The sequence below is a fragment of the Leuciscus leuciscus genome (genome assembly GCF_965113295.1).
Source record: "Leuciscus leuciscus genome assembly, chromosome: 9".
Taxonomy (NCBI): Eukaryota; Metazoa; Chordata; class Actinopteri; order Cypriniformes; family Leuciscidae; genus Leuciscus; species Leuciscus leuciscus.
Window position 1 is genome coordinate 36,512,411 of NC_138733.1, and position 26,639 is coordinate 36,539,049.

The 26,639-nt window shown below is 40.8% G+C and overlaps 1 protein-coding gene and 2 long non-coding RNA genes across 5 annotated transcripts in view; all 3 read left to right on the forward strand.

The window, feature by feature from the left end:
- The window catches only part of LOC309505841 (uncharacterized protein), a gene marked incomplete at its 3' end in the record, with an annotated part of 48,901 nt that extends 45,853 nt beyond the window's left edge, over positions 1-3,048 (forward strand). The window contains exon 2 of the mRNA XM_082179305.1: positions 1,201-3,048. Coding sequence (XP_082035431.1) covers positions 1,636-3,048 — 1,413 coding nt within the window. The 5' untranslated portion in view covers positions 1,201-1,635. The remainder of the gene's footprint in view (positions 1-1,200) is intronic.
- Positions 1-23,658, forward strand: part of LOC309506808 — an 83,908-nt gene extending 60,250 nt beyond the window's left edge. Inside the window, exons 2-3 of one of the 2 annotated variants that reach the window (XR_014208927.1) lie at positions 22,706-23,077; positions 23,238-23,658. This is a non-coding gene — a long non-coding RNA (uncharacterized lncRNA). The remainder of the gene's footprint in view (positions 1-22,705; positions 23,078-23,237) is intronic. The other variant, XR_014208928.1, reaches the window with a different exon arrangement.
- Positions 6,358-17,237, forward strand: LOC309505934. 2 transcript variants are annotated; one of them, XR_014208600.1, is made up of 6 exons: positions 6,358-7,689; positions 14,894-15,012; positions 15,140-15,449; positions 15,540-15,690; positions 15,872-16,152; positions 16,268-17,237. It is a non-coding gene; the product is annotated as an uncharacterized lncRNA (long non-coding RNA). The 2 variants fall into 2 exon arrangements; XR_014208599.1 differs by having other exon boundaries at positions 15,140-15,690.
- Positions 23,659-26,639: the final 2,981 nt, after the last annotated feature.

A 26,639-nucleotide genomic window follows, 5' to 3' on the forward strand; every position in this document is an offset into this window, starting at 1 on the left:
GGCTCTTCATTACTATCAGTTCTTCTGAATGACAATCCTTCCTACCTGCCCATTCTGGTGTGTTGGGCTCATGACTGGAGCTTGGTAATGTTACTGGGCCTTGCTCTTCAACTGTTAGCAGCAAACTGGACTAGAGGCGGCTGCTGCTGAAGAGCTACAAGAAAAAGTTTGATACATGAACGGTGGTTAGCTGACAACGTTGTTTTGCACGGTCGCTAGCATCTTGCACTGCTCCTAACTACCTTAACGTGTTAGCTTACTTACCGGCCTCGTCGTCTTCGTTTGTTTTTTTGAGGAAAAATGAGCTCAGCTTAGAACATTTGGCCGCGTCAGTTTCCAAAGCTTTCTTCTTTTTTATTCTGGCCTTTTCAGCGCCGCCTTTGCGCTTTCTGTTATCCATTTTTATCTGACTTTTTTATTTTGAGCAACTTGCAAGGTGCCGTGTCGGGGGCGGGGCCAGGGAGTCAAAAGATAATCACGTCATCATTATCCTGCAGGCTGCACTCTGCGAGAAAATATTAAATAAAAAAGAATGGGACTGCGGTAAAATAATAAATAAAAAGAGTGGGGCTGCGGTAACATTTTTTATAAATTCAACCCAGTGCCATGACAACAACGGCCCTCACGGCCCAAAAAAACATACCGGCCCACCGGGAACTTTCCCGGTGCTCCCGATTAGCCAATCCGGGCCTGGCTGATGTGGAGTTAACTATCTTTTAATCATTGATTAGCATATTCTGTCTTGATAATCTATAAATCGTGTTCCGTGGGCGGGGTTTATGTAAATTTTAGGGTTAGTGATGTCACTAACCCGGGAGGAATGTGGTGTAGTCCAAACCAGCCGTTTGTTGTAGTCCTTTAAAAGCAATTTTTTTAAAAGAAAATATCTCCCTTTGCTTTGAACCTTGAGCATCCTGACTTTGCAGATGTTGTTTATGCTCAAACATCAACATTACACACTAACTAAAGTTAAAAAAGTGAAATCATAATCAACCACCCCTTTAAATTACATGTTTAAAGGCAATTGTTCACGGACTGATTCACTCACACTGTCAACTTCACACCGCCATTTTCCCCCTCCCTTTTGGCCTTCCCAGAGCCATATAGAGAGAGAGTTGCGACAACTCCATTGACTACAATGGAACGTTTTTTTTACAGCAATGGCGGCTCGTAGAGCCTCTCAGTAGTTCCCGGAAGTAGCAGCAGCGCGGTAGAACTGTCACAGTGTCTGGTTTGTGTTTCCCCGGGTGTCCACTAGAGGTCCTTGTCCCCCACGGTGTCATTCTCTCATGCACTACATTTCCCATCATCCTGTTCTGTCTAATCATTGATCATTGCACACAGCTGTTCCCCATCACCTTGTTAGTATCTGTGTATAAATACCCTGTCTGTTTCAGTCCATGTCACGGAGTCGTTGTTTAATGTTGCTACACTTTGAGGTCTGTTTTCTAGTCTGTTCTTGTTCTTGTTCTTGTTCTTGTTCTTGTTCTTGTTCTTGTTCTTGTTTCTTGGATTGCTTATTTGGATTTTGACCCCTGCCTGGATGACTACGAGATTGGATTACACTTTAATAAACCTACTGCTATTGGATCTACTGTTTCCCGTGTGTGTCCGTGACAGAACGACTCCGTCACAATGTATAGATCCAGCGGTATGAGTTTTTGTGACTCTTCCTCTAACACCAAGAGGGAGAGGAAGCAGCAGAGGGGGATTTTTCGAGCCGAAGAGGAGGAGCCTCGCATGACCTTATTTGAGTGTTTTGCCTTATGTGCTCGTATCAGGGAGGAGAGTGCTGTGCTCCCGGTGAATTCCGGGGAGAGAGCAGCATCCACTCGCTCACAGACACGACGGAGGAGGAGGAAGACTTCCTCCGTGCCAGTTCCGGTGGTCCCGAGTCTGGTGGTCCCAGTTCCGGTGGTTCCGAGTCCGGTGGTCCCGAGTCCGGTGGTTCCGAGTCCGGTGGTCCCGAGTCCGGTGGTCCCGAGTCCGGTGGTCCCGAGTCCGGTGGTCCTGAGTCCGGTGGTCCCAGTTCCGGTGGTCCCGAGTCTGATGGTCCCAGTTCCGGTGGTCCCAGTTCCGGTGGTCCCAGTTCCGGTAGTCCCAGTTCCGGTGGTCCCGAAACACAGGAGGAGGAGAAAGGCTCCCTCCGTAACTGTTCCGGTGGTCCCAAGTCCGGTGGCTCCTAACACGGAGACCATCCCGGAGGTGACTGCCATTCCTGACGCACCGCCCAGGCGTCTTGCTCTGCCCGCACCGCCCAGGCGTCTTGCTCTGCCCGCGCCGCCCAGGCGTCTTGCTCTGCCTGCACCGCCCAGGCGTCTTGCTCTGCCCGCGCCGCCCAGGTGTCATGCTCTACTGGCCCCGCCCGAGCTGCCCGTACTGCCTGCACCACCCCAGCAATCCGTCACGTCTGCTGGGCCTGTGTCTTCGGACAAGATGACCGCCACAGAGACTGTTCACGTCACGTCTGCCGAGCCTGTGTCTTCAGACAAGATGGCCGACGCCGAGCCTGTTCACGTCACGTCTGCCGAGCCTGTGTCTTCGGACAAGATGGCCGCCACAGAGCCTGTTCACGTCACGTTTACCGAGCCTGTGTCTTCGGATAAGATGGGCGCCACAGAGACTGTTCACGTCACGTCTGCCGAGCCTGTGTCTTCAGACAAGATGGCCGCCGCCGTGCCTGTGTCTGTTCCTGAGCCTGAGCCGGTGGCGTCTGTTCCTGAGCCTGAGCCGGTGGCGTCTGTTCCTGAGCCTGAGCCGGTGGCGTCTGTTCCTGAGCCTGAGCCGGTGGCGTCTGTTCCTGAGCCTGAGCCGGTGGCGTCTGTTCCTGAGCCTGAGCCGGTGACGTCTGTTCCTGAGCCTGAGCCGGTGGCGTCTGTTCCTGAGCCTGAGCCGGTGGCGTCTGTTCCTGAGCCTGAGCCGGTGGCGTCTGTTCCTGAGCCTGAGCCGGTGGCGTCTGTTCCTGAGCCTGAGCCGGTGGCGTCTGTTCCTGAGCCTGAGCCGTTGGTGCCAGTTCCAGTGCCTGAGTCGATGGTGCCTGTTCCTTAGCCGGTGGTGCCAGTTCCTGTTCCTGAGACGGTGTTGCCAGTTCCGGTGGTGCCAGTTCCTGTTCCTGAGTCGGTGGTGCCAGTTCCTGCTCCTGAGTCGGTGGTGCCAGTTCCTGCTCCTGAGTCGGTGGTGCCAGTTCCTGCTCCTGAGTCGGTGGTGCCAGTTCCTGCTCCTGAGTCGGTGGTGCCAGTTCCTGCTCCTGAGTCGGTGGTGCCAGTTCCTGCTCCTGAGTCGGTGGTGCCAGTTCCTGCTCCTGAGTCGGTGGTGCCAGTTCCTGCTCCTGAGTCGGTGGTGCCAGTTCCTGCTCCTGAGTCGGTGGTGCCAGTTCCTGGTCCTGAGTCGGTGGTGCCAGTTCCTGCTCCTGAGTCGGTGGTGCCAGTTCCTGCTCCTGAGTCGGTGGTGCCAGTTCCTGCTCCTGAGTCGGTGGTGCCAGTTCCTGCTCCTGAGTCGGTGGTGCCAGTTCCTGCTCCTGAGTCGGTGGTGCCAGTTCCTGCTCCTGAGTCGGTGGTGCCAGTTCCTGCTCCTGAGTCGGTGGTGCCAGTTCCTGCTCCTGAGTCGGTGGTGCCAGTTCCTGCTCCTGAGTCGGTGGTGCCAGTTCCTGTTCCTGAGTCGGTGGTGCCAGTTCCAGTTCCTGAGCCGGTGGTGTCTGTTCCTGAGCTGGTGTCTGTTCCTGTTCCTGAGCCGGTGTCTATTCCTGAGCAGCCGGTGCCTGTTCCTGAGTGGGTGCCTGTTCCGTGGTCGCCCGAGGGGTCGTCTCCACCATGGCCACCCGAAGGGTCGTCTCCACCATGGATGCCTGAAGGGTCGTCTCCGCCCTGGCCGCCCGATGGACTGTCTGCTCCGCCCTGGCCGCCTGAGCGGAAGTCTCCGCCATGGCCGCCCGAAGGGTCATCTCCGCCATGGCCGCCCGATGGACTGTCTGCTCCGCCCTGGCCGCCTGAGGGAAAGTCTCCGCCCTGGCCGCCTGATTGTCTGTCTGCTCCTCCCTGGCCGCCCGAAGAGTCGTCTTCGCCATGGTCGCCTGAAGGGTCGTCTCCGCCCTGGATGCCTGAAGGGTCGTCTCCGCCCTGGCCGCCCGATGGACTGTCTGCTCCGCCCTGGCCGCCTGAGCGGAAGTCTCCGCCATGGCCGCCCGAAGGGTCATCTCCGCCATGGCCGCCCGATGGACTGTCTGCTCCGCCCTGGCCGCCTGAGGGAAAGTCTCCGCCCTGGCCGCCTGATTGTCTGTCTGCTCCTCCCTGGCCGCCCGAAGGGTCGTCTTCGCCATGGTCGCCTGAAGGGTCGTCTCCGCCCTGGCCGCCCGATGGACTGTTTGCTCCGCCCTGGCCACCCGATGGACTATCTGCTTCACCCTGGTCACCGGCTAAGCTGTCACCCCCTATTCCTGTTCCCCTTCATGGACCTGGCCCCCCATCCCTCCCCCTGATCCTCCACCGTTCCACCTCCCTCCTGGACTCTTGTTTTGGTTGTTTTTGTGGGTCTTGGAGCGTCTGGTAGCCGCTCCGTAGAGGGGGGGTTATGTCACAGTGTCTGGTTTGTGTTTCCCCGGGTGTCCACTAGAGGTCCTTGTCCCCCACGGTGTCATTCTCTCATGCACTTCATTTCCCATCATCCTGTTCTGTCTAATCATTGATCATTGCACACAGCTGTTCCCCGTCACCTTGTTAGTATCTGTGTATAAATACCCTGTCTGTTTCAGTCCATGTCACGGAGTCGTTGTTTAATGTTGCTACACTTTGAGGTCTGTTTTCTAGTCTGTTCTTGTTCTTGTTTCTTGGATTGCTTATTTGGATTTTGACCCCTGCCTGGATGACTACGAGATTGGATTACACTTTAATAAACCTACTGCTATTGGATCTACTGTTTCCCGTGTGTGTCCGTGACAAGAACAGACCGTTTGTGATGGACTTTTATAAAAGGTAAGACGTTTAAAGAATACGATTGTATATTATCCGTACATCTGAATCAAATTAACTTGTATTAAAGCATGCTAGTTGATTATTGCTCTCTAAATTAGTAGTTTTAGGGGACGTTATCAGATAAAAGATAGGTCATTGGATAAAGTTAGTAGCGCATAACAAACCACAAACAGCCTATTAATGGTTAAACTCGTTCTATTAATGCAGTTTTATCCTTTGTGTAATAATAGGGAAAGGCTTCTAAACAGGGGTTAAATATAACATTGGGGAGTGTGATATGTGGAAGTGATAAAATGAGAATATCCGTTTCATTCCTCATTAAATGTGCAATAGCAAATCAAAAAACAAAACCAAAAATCCTTATTTTAGATTGCATTTTTGAGTAACAAAAACGTATGGGTGGAGTTTTTTATACATTGTGTGACTATAGACTATTAGGCTGTCTATATTATGTTTCAGCTCAGCTGATTTTTGGATTGATGAGAAAGGGAAACGGAAGTTTATTTGTGAGATTAAAAACAATGCTTAAAAGCAGCAAGCCATTTTAAAAAACAAATCACACTTGACTAAATGGGGAATAATACTAAATACCACAACATGCAATATATACTACTAGCCTACTGTATATAATTTGTCCCGTTTTTTGTCTCCTTTATCTCTTTCAACACAAGAAGCTCAAAGGGATTCAGTGGATCATGAAGACTCCCTGCACTGACGCTGTACCCTCACCTTCAGTTTCAGCATATTTTCTCCTCTGTGTCAGACACTACAAGAACAACATAGAGGAAATGACAGACAACATGCTTGACGTGCAGTTTATTAGACATTTATAAATCCCATTGTGCTAAATCAATGCAAATATATATATATATATATATATATATATTAAAACTGATGTAATGAATATTTTTGAGTCATGAACTTTGACTTTTTGAAATTTAAACAAGTTTCAGCTGTAAATCTTTCTAAGTGTTTAAATTCACCTGACATGGAAAGTGTACCAACCAACCCATACTTGAAAGCAGTTTTTACCAGTATTTGAGAGAGATCTACAACCCTTTTCACTCATCATTAAGGCTCCTCTGGACGATGCATTATCATGTATACTGTAATTACTACAATAAAATAACCAAATAAATAGGTTTTATAGATTAAAGTGATGTAGGTCATGAATTTATCAAATTATGTTAAAAGTAAATAATGCACATGGACACTAATGAAATAATGTGTGTGTGTATAATCATGTTTTGTTTTAAAATGTAATATTATACATTAATATAATGTTCTCAATCACCTGTTACCTGCAAGTCTCTGTCCTTGTGAAACCATAGTGAACATTACGTGATACCTTTAAATAACATTCTAGGGGAGTTCCGGTAAGATGGCGGTCTGTGCAGTCGCATCTCACTGAGCTCCTCGAGAAGTCCCGATGTTATAGTTAATAAAAAAAATAAAAAAATAAAAAAATCCACTATTAACTGCCATTTGTCTACTCAGCACGAAAATGAAGAAACACAACAGCGGAAAGCCTCCGGCGCAAAAAAGTCTCCCATTTGAAAGCTGTGTGAAGACGAGTGAACACGACTATGTAGATATGGCTAACGTTAGCAAGAACAAACGAGGGCCGACAACCCCAGCGGAAACCCCTGAAAAAACACACCTGGAGAAGAAAACGAAAGGTATGTCTCAAGAAGAAACAAACACCGAGACCATACTGAATGCTATCAACTCTCTCGGTCAACGTGTAGACGACCGCATGGAATAATTTAGCACGCAGTTGCAACAGCACAGCTCCATGCTAGCTTCTATTGCTAAGTCGGTGCAGTTCAACGCAGAAGAGCTAAAAGAGTGTAAAACGAAAATAAAACACCTGGAAAAGAAAGTGGAGACACTGACTAAAGAAAATGAAGACATGAGGGGTCGGGTATTGAACAATGACAGATACAAAAGACGGTGGTGCCTGCGCATCAAAGGGAAAAAAGAAACGGCCAATGAAAACATAAGGAGCTTCTTCGCAGGATTGCACCGGACTTGGCGGTAAAGATGGATGAAGCGGTCGATGTTGTCCACAGAGTGGGAAGAAGGATGGACAACCGGCAACGACAAATAATCATTTTATTTGTGAGACGAGCAGTGAGAGATGACATCTGGAGGCGAACAAAAACTTCTCCAATCTGCAAAGAAGAGGGGATTCGCTTTACTGAAGATCTGACTCAAGAGGACTGGCGTTCCAGACAGGCTCTCTGGCCCAAAATCGACCAGGCTAGAAAGGAAGGAAAGGCTGCAGGCTTCAGGGGCCCGTTTGGATTCATCGAAGGCAAGCGTATTATGGAGGACACTTAAGTTAGGGGCTGAAACTAAAGCTTGAAATGAATACATAGTCGATCAGTTCAGGTGATGGGACTTCTACCTCAACGTTTTTACTCCACCTCCCTCAATTTTTTTCACAAAAAATTCATTTGTTCATGTGTTCTGTATTTCAGTTAAATACTGACTTTTCTTTTTTTTTCCTTTAATACAAGGGGACTTAAAGACTCAGTTAAGCGAAAAGCTGTCTTTTTGTTTTGCAAAGGGCAACAAGCACATTGCACCTTTCTTCAAGAGACTCACTCTGATATATCTGATGTTAAGTTTTGGTCACAACAATGGGGAGATAAAATTCTCTTCAGTCATGGGACAAATCGGTCGGCTGGAGTTGCCATATGTTTCAACAGATGTCCTGGTAAGATTCTGGGTGAAAAAGCAGACAAGGAGGGATACTGGGTAGCCTGTGTCTTGGAAATTGATGCTAATCTTGTTATTCTGATTAACATATATGGTTATAACAACGATAACAAAAATAGAAATCTGTTACATCAGATATCAGAAGTTATCATAGAACTAAAAGCAAAATTCCCCACAGATCATATTATTGTTGGAGGGGATTTCAATTTAACTCCTGATGAGTGGATGGATAGATGGCCTTCCAAGTTATTGAGTGAACATAGAAACCCAATTTTGGAAGCTTTTGCTAACCAATTGATAGACATCTGGAGAAGTTTACATAGTGGGGTGAAACAGTTTACCTGGCATAAACCTAATGGACAAAACAAATCACGAATTGATTATTGGCTGATATCAAATTCAATATCAGATCATGTCACAGAAACTGTCCTTTAAGTGATCATTGTATTATTAACCTGAAAATCGGAAACAGTAATAAAAATAACAAACCAAAAGATTATTGGAAATTGAACTCTCAGTTACTAAAAAACTCAGAGTTTTGTCATTCCATTAAAAAAATATATTTTTTATATAAAAAATGACAATACACTAGACACATCTATACTAAAATGGGAATTTCTGAAATTTAGTATTAGAAAGCATTCAATAACGTTTGCTAAAAAAGTGAATAAAGAAAAGAGAGCACAAGAAGCAACAGTGGTTAAAGTTCTCATGACACTTTATAGTAAATCAGATTGGAGTGAAGAGGACAAAGAAAAGATAAGTAATTTGCAATCCAAATTGGATAGAATGTATATAGATAAAGCTAAAGGTGCATATATTAGATCCAGGGCCCGGTGGATTGAAGAAGGAGAAAAGAATACGGCATACTGTACGTCTGCAAATTAGAAAAACGCAGACAAGAATATAACTCGATTTGTAGTCTAACAGTTGATGGAGAGGAATGTACAGAACCCAAACGCATTGAAAAAGAAGTTTTCAATTTTTATAGGAATCTTTATAAATCTTCCTACTCGGAACAAAATGCCTCATCTTTTTTTGATAAAATTAACAATTTGATTCCTGTTATTGATTAAAATTTTAAAGAAGTTTGTGATGAGGAACTAAGAATTGTAGAATTTGACTATGCTACAAAAAAAATGGCATCTGATCGTTCGCCAGGACCAGACGGTATTACAACTAACTTCTATAAACACTTTTGGGAAGACTTAAAACAACTATTGTTTCAGGCTATAAATGAATGTATTAATCAAAAAGAACTGATGGAAACAATGAAACAAGGAATAATAAAATTGATTCCAAAACCTGGAAAAGATAAGAAAATATTAAGCAATTTAAGACCTATTACACTGTTGAATACAGACTACAAGATTCTAACAACAGTTTTGGCAGCAAGATTAAAGACGGGTATATCTAAATTAATCAGCCCAACACAATCTGGTTTTCTTAAAGGAAGATCCATCCATAATAACATCCGCCAGGTCCTGGATCTTATTGATTATAATTATTTAATTAAGGAAGATGGTTTTATCTTTTTTGGGATTTCCATAAAGCATTCGATTCAGTGGAACATTTATTTATTGTTAACACACTGAGACACTTTGGAAATAAGTTTCTTGATATGATCACTATGTTACATACAGATATTAATAGCTGTGTTTCCCTCTCAGAAGGTACATGTCCTAGATTTAAGGTTGAACGAGGAATAAGACAGGGCTGTAGTATTTCTCCTCTTTTATTCATTGCAGTGACTGAACTACTAGCAATTGCGGTTAAAAATTCGAATATTAAAGGTTTAGAGATAAACAACCACAAGTTACTCATAAGTCAGCTCGCTGACGATACAACTCTGTTTTTACAAAATAAGGAACAAATACCAGTGGCTGTAAAAGTAATAGAGCGGTTTTCACAAGCATCTGGCCTATATCTGAATCTGAGTAAATGTGAACTGATGAGCATTCATAACTGCTCTGAATCCTCACTATGTAATATACCAGTCAAAAATGACATTAGATATTGTTGTGGCAAATTCATAGTTCCTTCTTGGCTCAGGTCTCAAAGAAGTTTCTCAGAGTCGAGGTTCCAGGTCAGAAGAATTAACTTTATCGTACAAACAACAAAGTGAGAAGCCGGCTGGCCATCCGGACATCCAAAGTTACATTGGCCAGTGTTCATGTCTTATACTTTTTTCATTTCATCAAGTCTCCAATAGATACTCTCAAATCTATCTCTTCCCCTCTGTCACGCCTGGTGACCTTGACACAATTAGCTCTATTGGTCAAACATCTCAAAACCTTACATAATGGTGTCCTGTTTCATACAGTATTTTGACACCTTGCATTTCTTATGCATACTGGGTATTTTTCCATTCTCTCATCCTTTCCAGACCTATTTTTTCATGCTTGTAATTTTTCATTGCATCATACTTAGACATGAATCAAGGGGAAATTCTTCAACAATATCTGAGGGGTATATACCGGGGATGGTGGTGGCGCAATGGATAAGACACATGCCTTTGGTGTGAGAGACCCGGGTTCGAATCCACTGTGAGACACCAATGTGTCCCTGAGCAAGACACTTAACCCCTAGTTGCTCCAGAGGCGTGCGACCTCTGACATATATAGCAATTGTAAGTCGCTTTGGATAAAAGCGTCAGCTAAAATGAATAAATGTAAAAATTAATAAATATCTAGGTATTTGGATTACCAAATCATCAGATACAAGTGAAAAAAAGAATATCCAAGATAATATTGATAAATGTGGAAAAACATTAAACAGTTGGCTACAAAGAGATTTAACATTATTTGGAAGAACGATGTTGACCAAGATTGAATAGAATCAATTTAAATTTTATTTAGAAAAATAAACATCACTACATTAGAAAAGGGGATCTGTTGAAAAATTATGAGGAAGGTGGCATAAAGGGAATCGACTTTGAAATTATGAATGGAATATTGAAAATGAAATGGCTCCAATCTTTTTTGAGGAACGGCGAAGAGATATGGTTCTCCTTACCGGCATTTATCTTTGATAAAGTGGGAGGTATTACATTTTTAATAACATGTGACTTTGAAATATCTAAATTGCCCATAAAACTTTCAACTTTTCATCAACAGGTTCTGTTACAGTGGAAACTGATGTTTAAACATAACTTCAGTCCCCACAATGTTCCATTATGGAACAACAGAGTTATATTGTGTAGAAGGAAATCTATGTTTCTGAAAGACTGGTGGGAAAAACAAATATGGTCAATTGTTCATATATTGGATGAAAATGGTAATATTCTTGAATTGGAGGAATTTAATTCTAAATATAATATTAACTGCTCAATTGTGGATTACAACAAAGTAACACAGAACATTCCAAAGGTCCTTATTCAAGCAATAAAGAATAATTTTTTGAACATTGCATCACCAAGACTACACAAAATTAAAATCGATTATGTGGACCTGGTTGATACAAAATGTAATAATAAATTCCTTAAGCAAACTCTTGTTAACATTTTGTACCCGGGTAGAACAAGAAGCACTCTCTTTTTTCTTGGTTATAACAAATCTGAAATATATTCAATTAGAACAAAATTGCTAAAATATCCAATTCCCCCTAAATTTAAGGAAGTACATTTTAAAACAATAAATAAAATATATCCCTCTAATGAATTTGTAAAGAAAAGATTCAATTTTGAGGTAGACAATTGTCATATTTGCAACATTAATGTTTAAACAACTGAACTGTTTTATGAATGTCAACCGGCTCAGAATTTATGGAAATCTCTTCACAACCTGTTGTCCTCCAGGTCTATAAACATATATTTCTTTTCATATCAAAACATTCAGATGGGTGTAATCCTACAAAATAAAAATGATGAGTTTTTGGTCAATAATCGAATTATAGCAACAAAATATTATATACATAAATGTCGATTTGCTAAGTCCTCCCCCACATGGTCTGCACTTAAAAATGAACTTTTGCTGTTCCAAAACTGTCTTATAAAGTTTGAGAATGCCCAGGCTAAAAAACTGCATAAACTGCATATTTATTTTGTTTGAGCTTATTTTATTGTTTTGAGTTCTTTCAATCTAGTTTGTTCTCCCTTGTACAGTATAGAAAATGTCTTTTCAGATGATTTGCTGGAGGTGTGACTCTTAGTTTATAATACAATAAGATTTATATTGTACATTTTGAGGATGTCATATTTTTTATTTATTTTTGTCAGACGTCTTTATTGTTTATTGTGATAAGAAAAAAGTTCAATAAAGCTGTTGTAAAAAATAAATAAATAAATAACATTCTAGTTTAAGAACAAAAAATAGTCAAGTCAAGTCATCTTCATTTATATAGTGCTTTTAACAATGTAGATTGTTTCAAAGCAGCTTTACAGAGATACACGTATAATTGATGGTAACAGAGATTGTTTTGGCTTTACTGTAACTACAAACACATACTACATTCACATATCAGTTTATTATATACATATTGTAAATCAATTAATTTATTGACTACAAACTACCAAAAATCAAAGTTCTGCTCTCTAACAGTTAGCGCTGAAGCACTTCCTGGAACTATCTGAGGTCTACGCGAATCACGTGACAACTAAGCATTTCGAACTTCCGTTGTGCCAACTCAGTTCTCTAGTATGTCAACTAAGTTAGTGGAGAGGATTAACACTAACGTTACTCTGAAGGGCAATTTTATTCGGTGTACTTGTCACGATGTTGCTAGCACTATATGGCGCTTAACGGTTAATTATTCTTAGAAAATAAGTTAACTTGCCAAGGAGTCAGGCATGAAGATAGCTAATAAACTTTTCAAACCTGCCGGAACAGCCCGCATTTACCCAAAGGTAATGTTAATGTTAGCTATAGTGCTACTTCAGTTTACGCCATAAAAGTACAACTAGATGCCAATTCCCACCGCACAGACAAACACCAACAAAAAAAAGTCACCAACAAAAGTTGGCCGTTGTATTCAGAATGTTATGACGCGACTTTCTTCTCGTTTTTATTGTTAAATGTCGAGAGTGCATCTGTTACAGGCCCCGAGCAAAAGGCCATTAAATGCATTTCACGACACGTCATGTCAAGGCGTTCACAAAATGGCGGACGGTCTGCACATATTCAATATCTTCACAACCCAGAACATTAATACACACAATATTTGCAGTATGAACATATCGGATTTACATGACTCGTGTGCATATTTGTTGTATCATACCTGTATGAACAGGAGCAAACGTGTCAGCGTAACGTTAATCATAATCCCCAGCAACTGTGAGGGCGCCGGCGCAAACTCGCAATACTGCTCCTCTATAAGAGTCCTCAGTTCATTTTCATAATAGGAGTCCCGATCTCACTCAGCAACACCCAGCTTTCAGTCCAACATCATTCCTCTATTGCAATTTACATAAGTAAAATAAACATTTTATTACAGGATCAAAATGTGTACACATATACTTTAGGACAAACCGTGTTTGTTGGCGTTTGTCTGTGCGGTGTGAATTGGCATTAAGCCAGCTAACATTTTGTTCCACTTTATTTTCTTCCACAGATCAAGACTGTGCTCGTAAATATTATTCACGTTAATTGCATTCAATAAAAATGGCGTCTAGCCTAGCGACTAATTCTTTGCCAAGCTAGCAGAACAAAAATATGAGCTAACAGCCCAGCTAGTCAATGTTAGCTTCGTTCGCGCCTTAAAAGTAGCCTTTATATTACCCCCAACTTGCACTACTTTCAGACATGATAAAGAATTTGATGTTGTTGTCCTAATTAATAATTCCTAATTGAATTCGAGGTCTGAATTCTTTCTTTTCGTTTCATCTAGAGAAGCACATGTCAAAGGAACATAAACAAAGTTTAAACGGATCGATAATCAACATTTAATCAGCAACAGTTTTAAATATGTAGAGTTAATATAGGATGTTAAGGGAATTTGATTGAAACTATGCTCGGTGTAAAATGTTGATGCTTTTTAATATACATTAGGAATAGTGTAGGTCCCAGTATTGACCTCTGCGGTACTCCACACGTTATATCCAGAAACCCTGATTTATGTTGATCAATCTCAAAAATCTGTCTCCTCTCGCCTAGATAGCTCTCCAACCATTTTTTTGCTATTCCCCTTATGCCATAGTCCTCCATCTTTTTTATTAAAATCTGGTGATCAATGGTGTCAAAGGCTTTTTGGAGATCTATAAAGATTCCTAAAACTAATTTATTTATTTCAATACCATCTGTAATTTCTTCCAGTAAATCGATTAATGCATGTGAAGTACATCTATTTTCCCTGAACCCATATTGACAATCAGATAGTAATTGGTGTTTATCAATGAAGCTCCGGAGTCTTTTGTCATATAATTTTCCAAAAATTTTGGAAAACTGTGGCAGGAGGGAAACAGGCCGATAGTTATTAAAATAATGTTTGTCCCCTACCTTTAAAATTGGTATGACTTTAGCAGTTTTCATTTGCGATGGAAAATGACCGAGTTGAAAGGATAAGTTACAGATATATGTGAATGCATTTATCATTTCTTCAGCAACATTACGAACAATCCTCATGTCAATGTTATATATGTCTTGGGATATTTTGTTCTTGCAGTCCCTGATTACTTTCATAACCTCCCTCTCATCGGTTGGAGATAGATAGATAGATAGATAGATAGATAGATAGATAGATAGATAGATAGATAGATAGATAGATAGACCCTTACGAATATAACCTATAGTTTTACTATAGTAAACCATGACTGTAGGATAGGCTAACCAAGTTTTTTAAAGAAAAATCAGGGTTTTACTACAGTTCTATTGTATCAATACAGTAAAACCATAGTAACCATCACTGTAGTAACCATGGTTTTACTAAATTATCTAGAATTACATTAAAGCCAAATATACATATTGTTACAACAAACATCTACAAATAACAACAGAAAGAAAAGTTACCATTCTATGATACAGAGTTGATGACAGACAGACATAACTAGGCTATATATGTATCTATCATGGATGGATGGATGGATGGATGGATGGATAGATAGAAGCTCAAAGACTGACAAGTGTGCTGAACTGTTGTAATATATGATTTTATTATTTTTGATTTTTGAAGCCATCACATCAGCATTATTTCCTAAATATATTCCTAACTATATTACACTTATTTTACTCCTAAGTAACTATATTACACTATAATACACTTCTTTTCAGGAGGATTACAATGGCGCTGGGACAGTTTCTGTCTCTTCTGATTGCAATAGAGCATTTCGGGAGTGCACCCGATTGGCTCAAACACACGACCAGGACTCTATTGAAACAATAATTACAAGGTAAGTTAACCTAAAAGGCAACTGATTATTAAGAAATATCTGTTCCAGCTCCTCTATTTTTGTATTTGACTTAAATTAAGGTAAGGCTATCCATTGATTGCCCTGTTTCTTGTTAAATTCTGTCTAGAATGGAAACGATGGCACGGAGTCTTCAATGGGCAAGAGGGAGACTTTGTGAATCCCAACTAGCTGACGGACTCTTACATTTAATTGTGGCAGATGTTCGGCAGCAACGACCTGTTGTTTTTCACTATGAGAAACTAGTGGATGGGCTGGACTATATCGGAACTCTGATGGATACAGAAATAAATATACTTTCACATTAGAGGTTTTAATGTTCAATGTACCCACACTGTAATGGAAAACATAAATCATGCAGTTGGATAAAGTGTAAAGTAAAGCATACTTGGATAAAGTAAAGCATACTTGGATAAAGTGTAAAAAAAAAAAAAAAAAATCAAAGTAAAGTAAAGTGGATGTTAAAGCACTAATCATTGTTATATCTAATTCAATGTTTTCTATTGCAGCTTTCCTTGGTTATCAAGTTCCACGCGTTAGGGGACATACTGGGCGTCCAAAGTGCCACATCACATCTGAACAACTGTCTTTACAGTTCACCATACCCCAGATTGCAGAAATACTGGGCACTTCAAGTTGCACTGTAAAACGACGTCTTGGGTAAATATAGATCTTACCTATGAACCCAAGGGTATTGTCATAATTTTGTTTAATTGCATAATGATAATTGTCAGCTTGACTTCACTACTTACAAACTGAAATCATATAGAATTATTTAAAATTAAGTCAAATAAATCAATGTTACACTCAGAATTATGTTTAAATGTTTGATCCTAAACAGATCATTCAATCTATCTCTGCGTGGCTGCTTCACAAACATCTCTGATGCGGAGTTGGATGAAAGAGTCAAACAGGTGGTCAATGGCGTCCAGAGGCTGTACGAGCAAGACTTTTTGGAGAAGATCTGCTGGTGCAACCGAGGCGTGTTCGTCAAAGTATGCTCCGGACCAACCCAGAAGGGGCTGCACGCAGAGCCATGTCTTCCAGACTACGCAGGCGGACATACCGAGTTGCAGGGCCAAATTCTTTATGGCATCTGGATGGCAACCACAAGCTAATTAGGTGGAACATAGTTTTGAATACTTCCTCTTTTATATATATATATATATATATAAAATACTTCAGGTCAGGACAATGTTTTTTTAACAAGTGTATTAATATTGCATTTCATTTTCAGGTGGAGAATTGTTATTCATGGGGCTATTGATGGTTTTAGTTTTTGGAAGCTTCAAACAACAATCGAAGCAGCACTGTGATGGAGAAGTTTGTTGAGGCTGTCGACCAGTATGGTGTGCAATCAAGAGTTCGCTGTGACCAAGGTGGAGAGAACAATGCCGTTTGTCTTTTCATGGAGGTTTTTCGAGGTTCTGACAGGGGGAGTGCTTTGAGGGGAAGGAGCACCCACAATCAGCGGATTGAGAGACTGTGGGGAGATGTTTGGAGAGGAGTTGTTAATGTGTACCATTCACTTTTCACCCTTTTAGAAGACGATGGAGTAGTAGACTGCAACAATGAGAGGCACCTTTGGGCACTCCATTACATCTACCTTCCCCGAATTAACCGGGACTTACATCTTTTTGTTAATCAGTGGAACCATCACCGCCTGAGAACTGCAAGGTACATGTCGCCATATCAGATCTTTGTGCGTGGCTGTCTTTGCTTACAGGCTCAAAATCTGACTGGGATTCAAGGAGTGTTTGGTGCTGATGAGCAGCCAGCTCAACTGGATGCAGAAGTGCCCCACTCACCTCAGGTACCCACTTTTAACTGTCCAGACAGCGTTGAGGTCCGCTTGACTGAATATACCCTGGACAATGGGTATACTTGGGTGAACTTCAGCAACTTGTTGATCCCTTGGGAGGACCAAGAGACAACCCTGGAGTGGACCTCTTGAGAGAGGCCATTAGGTTCCTTGACTCTCTGTAATAACCTTTTTATTGTTCTTTGTACTGTTTTTACATTGTATTTATGTACAGTACCTCTCTCTTTCCCCATTTTAAGCACTCATTCATCTCACTAAGGTTTGGTTTTGCTTTGTCTAATACATTCAGATTTTCCTTGAAATGTTCATAATATTTCTGCTTCAGAATTCTAGTTATTATCCAATCAATTTAGATTGATTGGATGCAGTTTCACATGCAGTTTAATTGATATCTGCAACATTCATAAGACAATTCTTTCATGTGTTAAAGTCAATAAAACTATAACAATATAAACTACTTCAGCCTATTAATTGTGTGAAATAGTGAACAGGGAAACAGTTCAGTAAAAACATCCAAACACGTTAAACAGGAATAAAAAAATATGAACTTGTTACAAAGGAACAAATGTAAGTAATATCCACGGAAGGCAAGTTTGAAGAACCCAAGTGAAGTATTTATTCAGAACAAGATCAAACATAAAAAAAAAGGCATGGCGTGGCCTGGATCTCAAAACAAAAAACGTGAACATAGACTTACAAACAGTGAATACAGGAACAATACTTGACAAAGACACACGGCTAACATGAGGGCTTAGATACACAAGACTAATTACTAGACTAGGGTCACCTGTAAACATAATCAAGGACAACATGACACATTCACATGAGGAACACATGACTATAACAGGACTGTGACAGACATGAAACAAAACCAAAACATGACAGGAACTCAGATAAAATACAAAACTTGTCTACAAAAAAAATAAAACATTTACTGGAAACCAAACTGGTCTGAACAGCCAATCCCTGTTTCCATTGCACTTTTAAACTCCCTATAGGTATTCTTGACTGGAATTCTTAAAATAAGTAAACATGTGTTTGCAGTGGGGTACATTGCCAGTCGTTCATCACCCTCATGGAGGAAGGACAGCTCTGGCTGGGGTTGAAACCCCATTGCTGGAACCCTCTCCAATCCTGTGGCAAATATTAAAATATCGGGTAGAGAAATTGGAGCTGCATCTCCACCTGTCAAGTGATGAGAAATATGTATGATTATAAACTCTTTCGTTTAAGTACTTAGTAGAGCTGCACGATTCTGCACGATAGATCACAATTCTGACACAATTCTGAAAATACAATAAAAAAATAAAAGTAATTTACTCAAGGTTCTGACAAACTGTTTATTGCTGCAGTCAATTTAATAAAGTTTAAAAATTAAAAAAGAAAAAGTTTGAATGAATGATTCGATGAGTCTCTCATTAAGACTTCAGTTGTTTAATCACTGGATGAATCATAATTTTTGAACAATCTCTTGCATTAATGATACAATGACAAATACATTAAAGGTGCTATCAGTGATGTCACGCGTTTTTTAGACTAAAACATTTTTTTTTTTTCACATACCGCAAACATCTCCTCACTATCCACTAGCTGCCTGTCCCCTGAACACACTGTAAAGAAACACAGTCTCTGCAGACTGCCCAGGCTCCACAATCGCAGCTCAAACAAACTGGGCAACAAACAGTTCGACCCGTATCACGAAACATAACAGACTGTTCCAGCCAATAACCGACAAGAATGATGTGGGGTGGGGTTTGGGGGGTTATTGCGCAGATGAGGAGGAGGGAGGGTCTAGCTAGCTTATGTTTGATAATAATTCAAACATCAACAAGAGGTTATGCCAACCGAGATCACTGATAACACCTTTAAACATTTGGTGTAACAACGTAATTGATACAATCTTTATTTGAAGCACTTTTATTTGAAGTTACTTTCAAAAAGTGATTTACTCTATTATTTTTATCACTGTTATCCAATCTAAAAACTTTTATCGCAGTTTTTCGATTATCTATGCTAATTTGAATTATTTTAACAAAAATAATTATACGGTGTGGTTGAAAAATACAATTTGTGAAGCTTTTTCATATCTATGACTCTCTGGGTCAGCGGCAGCTGTTCGCTGTGGTCGACCGTACTTGCCCAAGGTTAAATAGACAGACAAATCTGTTTTAAATAGGTATGATATTCTGTGGGTGTTTGAAGCGAGATCGCAGTCTTCATTGATTCAGCTCTATTACAAGTAATAATTTGGTTCTGAGTTTGAAAACTGTCTTACCCTCCACCTCCAGAAGCCAGTCCCGCCAGAATGCAATGGTCCTGGTCTCTTGTCTGCTTTTATGGGAGCCTCTTGGTGAGCTGAAGTGTGGCTTGAACAGCTCCACAATGTCAGCAGCAGTAATTTGGGCATCAGTTTTCAGAAATTGTTCTTCAAAAACTGTTGGGTGAGCAACAAGCTCATCTAGGAGCCCAAGGGCATTTAGACCTTCTTTGAACCTAAAGTAAAGATGGTAGTAGGAAAAATATTTTGTGTAAATACTAAATATATCACAGAGTAAGCATTTTTAAACCTATTTGACCACTCAATGACATCTGGGTTCCAAAAAGTACAATGTGCAATTCTTTGAGAATAATTTAATATTAACACAATTGAAGAAATTTTCAACTCTGCATGTACTATAAAAACAGTTAGTCCATTTCACAAGCACTACACTTATTAAAATCACACTACTGCTGTAAGTGGTAAAAACAAGCTCCACACCCTGAATCTGAATGCTTTACAAGCTTCATTACGTCTCTTAGCTGGAATAAATACTTATTGATGCATCTGCCACACAAGAGAATTCCTCTTCATCATTTTTCTTCATTCCTTTAACCATAACTTACTGCTGGAGTGCAGCATGAATGTGTAAAACTCCAGAATTGCTGTCATCAGTTCGTCTCTCTGGGCCATGGAGTTTAGGTTAGCATAAAGCTCCCATAACAGACAGCTCATCTGTGGCTCCAGTGATTGCCTCTCTGGCCTCCTCTAATGTACCAGCACTTGCTATCTAGTATGAGAAGGAAGGAAGGAAAGGAATGTAAAGCACAACTGGAAGGCAGATATCTACATTTTCTGGAGAAAATGTGAGTGGTGCTCACTGTGGCAAAACTCAGCAATCGTTTGTTAGGGTGCTTTACATGATTGCATACGAGCCAACAACCATGTCTGTACGATATTGTGGGGCTGAAATATGTTGCAATATGGTTTCTAGGTAGCTCTAAACGGTTGCTGGGGTGCTAGACAGTTTGTAGTTGTCACAGATGGTTATTATGGAGTTTTTATAAACTTCTTAAGATGTTATTAACATGTTAACAATAGAGGAGAATTTGATGCTTCACTTATGGGAAATTTCTGAAGTTATAACAAACTCTCAAAGCCATTTGTCCTTTATAGACAATTGATATATATCTATTAAAACTACAAATTTAACTAGTAATTACTACTATTAAAATAAATGCATGGAAACACTTTACATGTGAGAGTTACAGGTCCAGTTCATAAAAAGAGTCATATCTACAAACCAGTACATTGCCGCTTGACTAACTCTTCTAACATTCTAACAGTATAAAGTATTTTACAAACTTGCCTTGTGCAATTTGTCCTGCAACTCTGGGTCTGCCACCTCTTCTATGGAAGAGGCAAGCGGTGGAAGGCCACAGACTTGCCTGAAGAGCCGATCGGAGAAGAAGTGTGGAGAAACCCCTCCCTGAATTAGGCAAACTGCTATACCATTTGGCCGACAAGCCTATATATCCCGTTGTGCAGAGCTATAGAGGAAAATTGTTTAAAATGTAAGGTCTTGATGCATTACCATTTATTAGTGTTTAGTGTAGGATACCCAGTGACTAATGTTATAATCTAATAATATTAATATATTAATATAATAGTATTAAAAAAGTGACATTTAAGATGATTGTGTGGAAAGCAAACATAGCCTACCAACACTGTCTAGAGCCAAAGCTCGTGATTCGGAAGGCCCTTCAAAAATATGGTGCTTGGGCCATGAGGAGACAACAGAACTCCCTTGTTGGTCCACCTTCATCAACAGCCCCTTCACCCACTCCACTCTTATCCACAAACACCACATCCAGCCTGGACTGAGGATCAAACGTGGACCGACTGAAAGCTCTCACCGCACAATCAAATTCCTCTCCACGGAGGACATTAACTTGATTGGCATAATGTGAGTAATGTCCAAATGTCTGTATTGTAGATAAAAAAATACATTGACATAAAGAAGGAATTAAATTACATATCTTTAAAATGCTCATATTCTGATACCCAAGCTTAAACATGTTGTATAACACTTGGATGCTACTTTTCACCAGAATAAAGACTGGTAGATTTACAAAACAACAGAATTTCACCTCATTGTTTTTTTTCTTTTCTTGCAAGTTAGTTACTTGGCAGAATAAATATTGACAAATGCAAGCATGTTGTGTTTTTAATTGCTTAAGAGCAGTATTGTCTGTGAAGTAAGCATTCACTACTCACTCTTCAGGTATGCCAGGTGACAAGAGAGACATGTCGGAGCTTGGGGGTGAAATGGCGGGGTGTGGAGGTGAAATGACGTATAGTGGGGGAGAAATGGCGGAGCGTGGAGGTGAAATGGCGGGGCGTGGGGGTGAAATGACGTATAGTGGGGGTGAAATGGCGGGGCGTGGAGGTGAAATGACGTATAGTGGGGGAGAAATGGCGGAGCGTGGAGGTGAAATGGCAGGGCGTGGGGGTTGAAATGGCTGGGGGTGAAATGGCGGGGCGTGGGGTAAGTAAACGCCACAGTAAACATAATGAATGGCGACTGTAGAACGCAAAAGCCGAATCCCGGACATTTTGAGGGATCTCGAAATCCCGGGCAAACTCGTCACGGAGACTCACTAGTAGCCTAGCCTTGTTGTTTTCAACTGCGCTCTCTTACCGGTAGGCATGGCTTGGGAGTGGCCTCCTAGGGCAGCGAAGCAAGTGCATTCTGGGAGTTGTTGTCTTTCATCCACATAAGCCAAAAATACATTTTCTGACTTTTCTCAGTCTAGAAAGCTCCAAATTCAAAAATAATTTCACATTTCTTCTACATTTCTTCTTCTTTCCAGAGGTGAAGTATCCCTTTAAATGATTGTTCATCCATAGGTAATTTTGATCAACGGCGCTAAAGGACTGTTTATAAGGTGACAATCCGTTATAGGCTGTATCTTGAAGATTTTTGTATTTTATTGTATCTTCTGTTATAAACACGAAGATTTACATTTCGTTAATAAAATAAATAACACAATGTTGTAAAAAAAAAATAAACAACTATGTTCTGGCTATTGTCAACGCGCTGAGTGGAAGACAGACTAGAACAGGATGATAAAGAAAGTTTCTTTAATACTCAGAATAATTTCCAGAACAGAGAGATAGGCTACTCACACACGTGTAGCCAGGGCCGTTTTTTAGGCATAAGCAAACTAGGCAGTCGCCTAGAGCGCAAACAGCCAGTAAGAGCCCTAGTCACACCAAGAGATTTTTTTCTCACCCAAGCGAGTGGAAAATTTTTTTTTTTTTTACATTTCCAATAACAGACAGTATATTTGCACAAAATTCCTGTGTTTGTGACAAAAAGACGCCTGCCACTAAATATCTACAGTAGGTAGGTCGTTGGGCGCGAGGTGATTGAAAGTAGCTTTTTTTACACGTTCGACCCGAGTTCGAATCCGCCTTTTGCCGAACTCGCTCTTCTCCCTTTACCCAACACATGAGATGTAAAATGTATAGCCTAACATAAATGTCTCTACCAGTGCCGGCCCGAGCCTTTTGGGGGCCCTAAGCAGAATTAGGTCAGAGGAGAATGGGCCGACTGATTCAAGCTGATAGAAGAGCAACTTTGACTGAAATAACCACTCGTTACAACCGAGGTATGCAGCAAAGCATTTGTGAAGCCACAACACGCACAACCTTGAGGCGGATGGGCTACAACAGCAGAAGACCCCACCGGGTACCACTCATCTCCACTACAAATAGGAAAAAGAGGCTACAATTTGCACAAGCTCACCAAAATTGGACAGTTGAAGACTGGAAAAATGTTGCCTGGTCTGATGAGTCTCGATTTCTGTTGAGACATTCAGATGGTAGAGTCAGAATTTGGCGTAAACAGAATGAGAACATGGATCCTTCATGCCTTGTTACCACTGTGCAGGCTGGTGGTGGTGGTGTACATTTACATTTATGCATTTGGCAGATGCTTTTATCCAAAGCGACTTACATTGCATTATCCTATACATTTATACATAGGTATGTGCAATCCCCTGGGATCGAACCCACAACCTTGCGTTGTTAACGCAATGCTCTTACCACTGAGCTACAGGAGAGCTACAGGTGTAATGGTGTGGGGGATGTATTCTTGGCACACTTTAGGCCCCTAAGTGCCAATTGGGCATCGTTTAAATGCCACGGCCTACCTGAGCATTGTTTCTGACCATGTCCATCCCTTTATGACCACGATGTACCCATCCTCTGATGGCTACTTCCAGCAGGATAATGCACCATGTCACAAAGCTCGAATCATTTCAAATTGGTTTCTTGAACATGACAATGAGTTCACTGTACTAAAATGGCCCCCACAGTCACCAGATCTCAACCCAATAGAGCATCTTTGGGATGTGGTGGAACGGGAGCTTCATGCCCTGGATGTGCATCCCACAAATCTCCATCAACTGCAAGATGCTATCCTATCAATATGGGCCAACATTTCTAAAAAAAAATGTCAGCACCTTGTTGAATCAATGCCACATAGAATTAAGGCAGTTCTGAAGGCGAAAGGGGGTCAAACACAGTATTAGTATGGTGTTCCTAATAATCCTTTAGGTGAGTGTATATATATATATATATATATATATATATATATATATATATATATATATATATATATATATATATATATATATATATACGATACGATATATATCAATCAGATTCACAAAGCTTAATGTGTTATCAGAAGGGGCTCTCTAACAAATAATGCATAGTAGTTAAATTATAAAAAGATGCTTTAGAAATATGCTACAGTAGGAGTGTAGGCTAAATACTATTTGAAGGAAATGTGTAATTATCCTAACACAACTTCTATTGTGATTGTGAAAATGGTCATGACTTTCAGAGGCCCATTTAAAATATGCTGTAATTATATGTAGGCCTAGTTGTAACCTATGGTAATTAAACATCAGAACTGACACACAGTCCGACATAAATGGACTTGTATGTAGCACAGCATATATCAGCAGAACTGTGCTTGCAATGGGCTCTCGGTGCACAAGATGGCGCCAGTGAGCTTCGGCGATGCGCGCGTGTGCATGTTCCCACTCATCCAGCGACTTTCCCATTTACCCTAAGGAGAAACTTGTATTTGAAACTTGGCTGGATATGAAGAATGTTTTTTACAATATATAGAAGATGGTGCTCTAGAAAACATCATTGTTATATTGTCCCTGCTGCATACGACCTGCCAGTGCGCGGGTTAACCATCATTTTACTACAGTATTTGCAGCAAAAGCATTAACTAATACAAAGAACCATGGTTTAACTACAACAATTATGGTTTATCTATGATTGTTGTAGTAAAACCTTAACTCTAGTGTTTTTCACAATACAAAACTCATCTCTTCCGTGAGCACTTAACCTTAAAACCCTTATCCTTTCCTTTTCCCTTAATCCTTCCTTATCTGGCCTATTCGTGTTCAGTTAAATAGACAACATGATGCTGTCCTTCATGGTATGATGTTGTCAGAATTTGACCTTTTTTTACAGCAAGGGTTAACAGTGTATGTATATGTTTTATCAACAAGCTCATGACAACTTAAATCAAGACTGAATTAAAATAATAATGCTATTATTGTGCTTGTAATGTTTAATGTGATGTTAACCAGTTTACTATCTTCAGAAGCAGCCGGTTCCCCTCTCAGAGTTATCCAGGCTAACTGAACTGCTTTTTACAGAGTCAACCAAACACCAGGAGCTCATGCTAGAATATGAGAAATACCATGAGCTACACTTGAAGCTTCACAACGTTCAGCAGGAATGTGAGCAGCAGCTGCACAGCATGGAGGAGAGAAAGACCCGAGCCCTGGAGGACATGATGCAGTCTTATGAGGCCAAGCTGGAGGAGAAGACGATGCTGTTGAACCAGGTAAAGGAAACTACGAACACTTAAGGGCTTCTCGATCTCAAAGTTCCTCTTATCAATTTCCGTCTGCAGGCCATTAAACTATACGACACACAACCTACTGTACATAAGATTCAGCTCACTGCATATACACTTTTATACACTGTACTTTGCAGGATTTAACTCAAAACCAAATTATAGTCACTCACCGACTTTGTTGTGGTATCTAATTCCACTTTGAGCGTAGCGTTGGCCTTTTTTTCTTCCTTAAGGTTTTGCTCGTATTTCATGTGGATATCATAGATTTCGTTATCTGTGTCCACCTCCTGTTTCTCTATGTATTCCTCTAATTCCCGAACCTTCTGCCGGGATTCATCCTGAAACTGCAAGGTGGAAAGAAAAGGGCAAGATATTATTCTGTTAGCAAATTTCAATATGCTCCTCACACAATCGTAGGACTTCACAAGACTTATATAACGACAATCACACTAATATGGATCATATGGTGGTTTTGTTTCTTTTTCTTTTGGTGGTTGACAGCCAAAGACTGAATAATTAAATTATTAAACATACAGTAGTGGTCAAAAGTGATGTCCAGAAGGGATTTTTTTATTACCCTACAAGTTTGATTAAACCATCAAAATGGGGAAAATATTTTATATATATATAAAATATTTTATATATACAGTACATTTTAAATATGAGTGAAGAACAAAACACTAAAATTGATTAAGATATTTATCTGACTAAATTATTTGGCAAAAAGGCAAACATCACTTTTGGCCACTACTGTATCTCCATTTGTGCTTCACATGGTTTGCTGGTCACCAGCATGGGAAACATTTTTGCTTGAGAACAGAATGAGTGTGTTGGTCCACCAGCAGGACCAGCACTATAATAAACCAGCCTGGACCAACATGGAATTCATGCTGGGTTTACCAATGAGGTTCATTCTCGTGTTACGCAGCACGTTTGAGCTTCTGCAAGAACCAATGAGGTTCATTCTCGTGTTACGCAGCACGTTTGAGCTTCAGCAAGAACCAATGAGGTTCATTCTCGTGTTACGCAGCACGTTTGAGCTTTAGCAAGAACCAATGAGGTTCATTCACGTGTTATGCAGAACGTTTGAGCTTCAGCAAGAACCAATGAGCTTCGTTCTCGTGTTACGCAGCACATTTGAGCTTCTGCAAGAACCAATGAGCTTCGTTCTCGTGTTACGCAGCACGTTTGAGCTTTAGCAAGAACCAATGAGCTTCGTTCTCGTGTTACGCAGCACGTTTGAGCTTTAGCAAGAACCAATGAGCTTCGTTCTCGTGTTACGCAGCAGCTTTTGAGCTTTAGCAAGAACCAATGAGCTTCGTTCTCGTGTTACGCAGCACGTTTGAGCTTTAGCAAGAACCAATGAGCTTCGTTCTCGTGTTACGCAGCACGTTTGAGCTTTAGCAAGAACCAATAAGGTTCATTAATGTGTTATGCAGAACGTTTGAGCTTCAGCAAGAACCAGTGAGGTTTGTTCTCGTTTTACAGGATTACAATTTTTGGGTGAACTAACCCTTTAAATACCTTTAGATTTAATAGGCTATTTATTTTCAAACTACATTTTTTTTCTATTT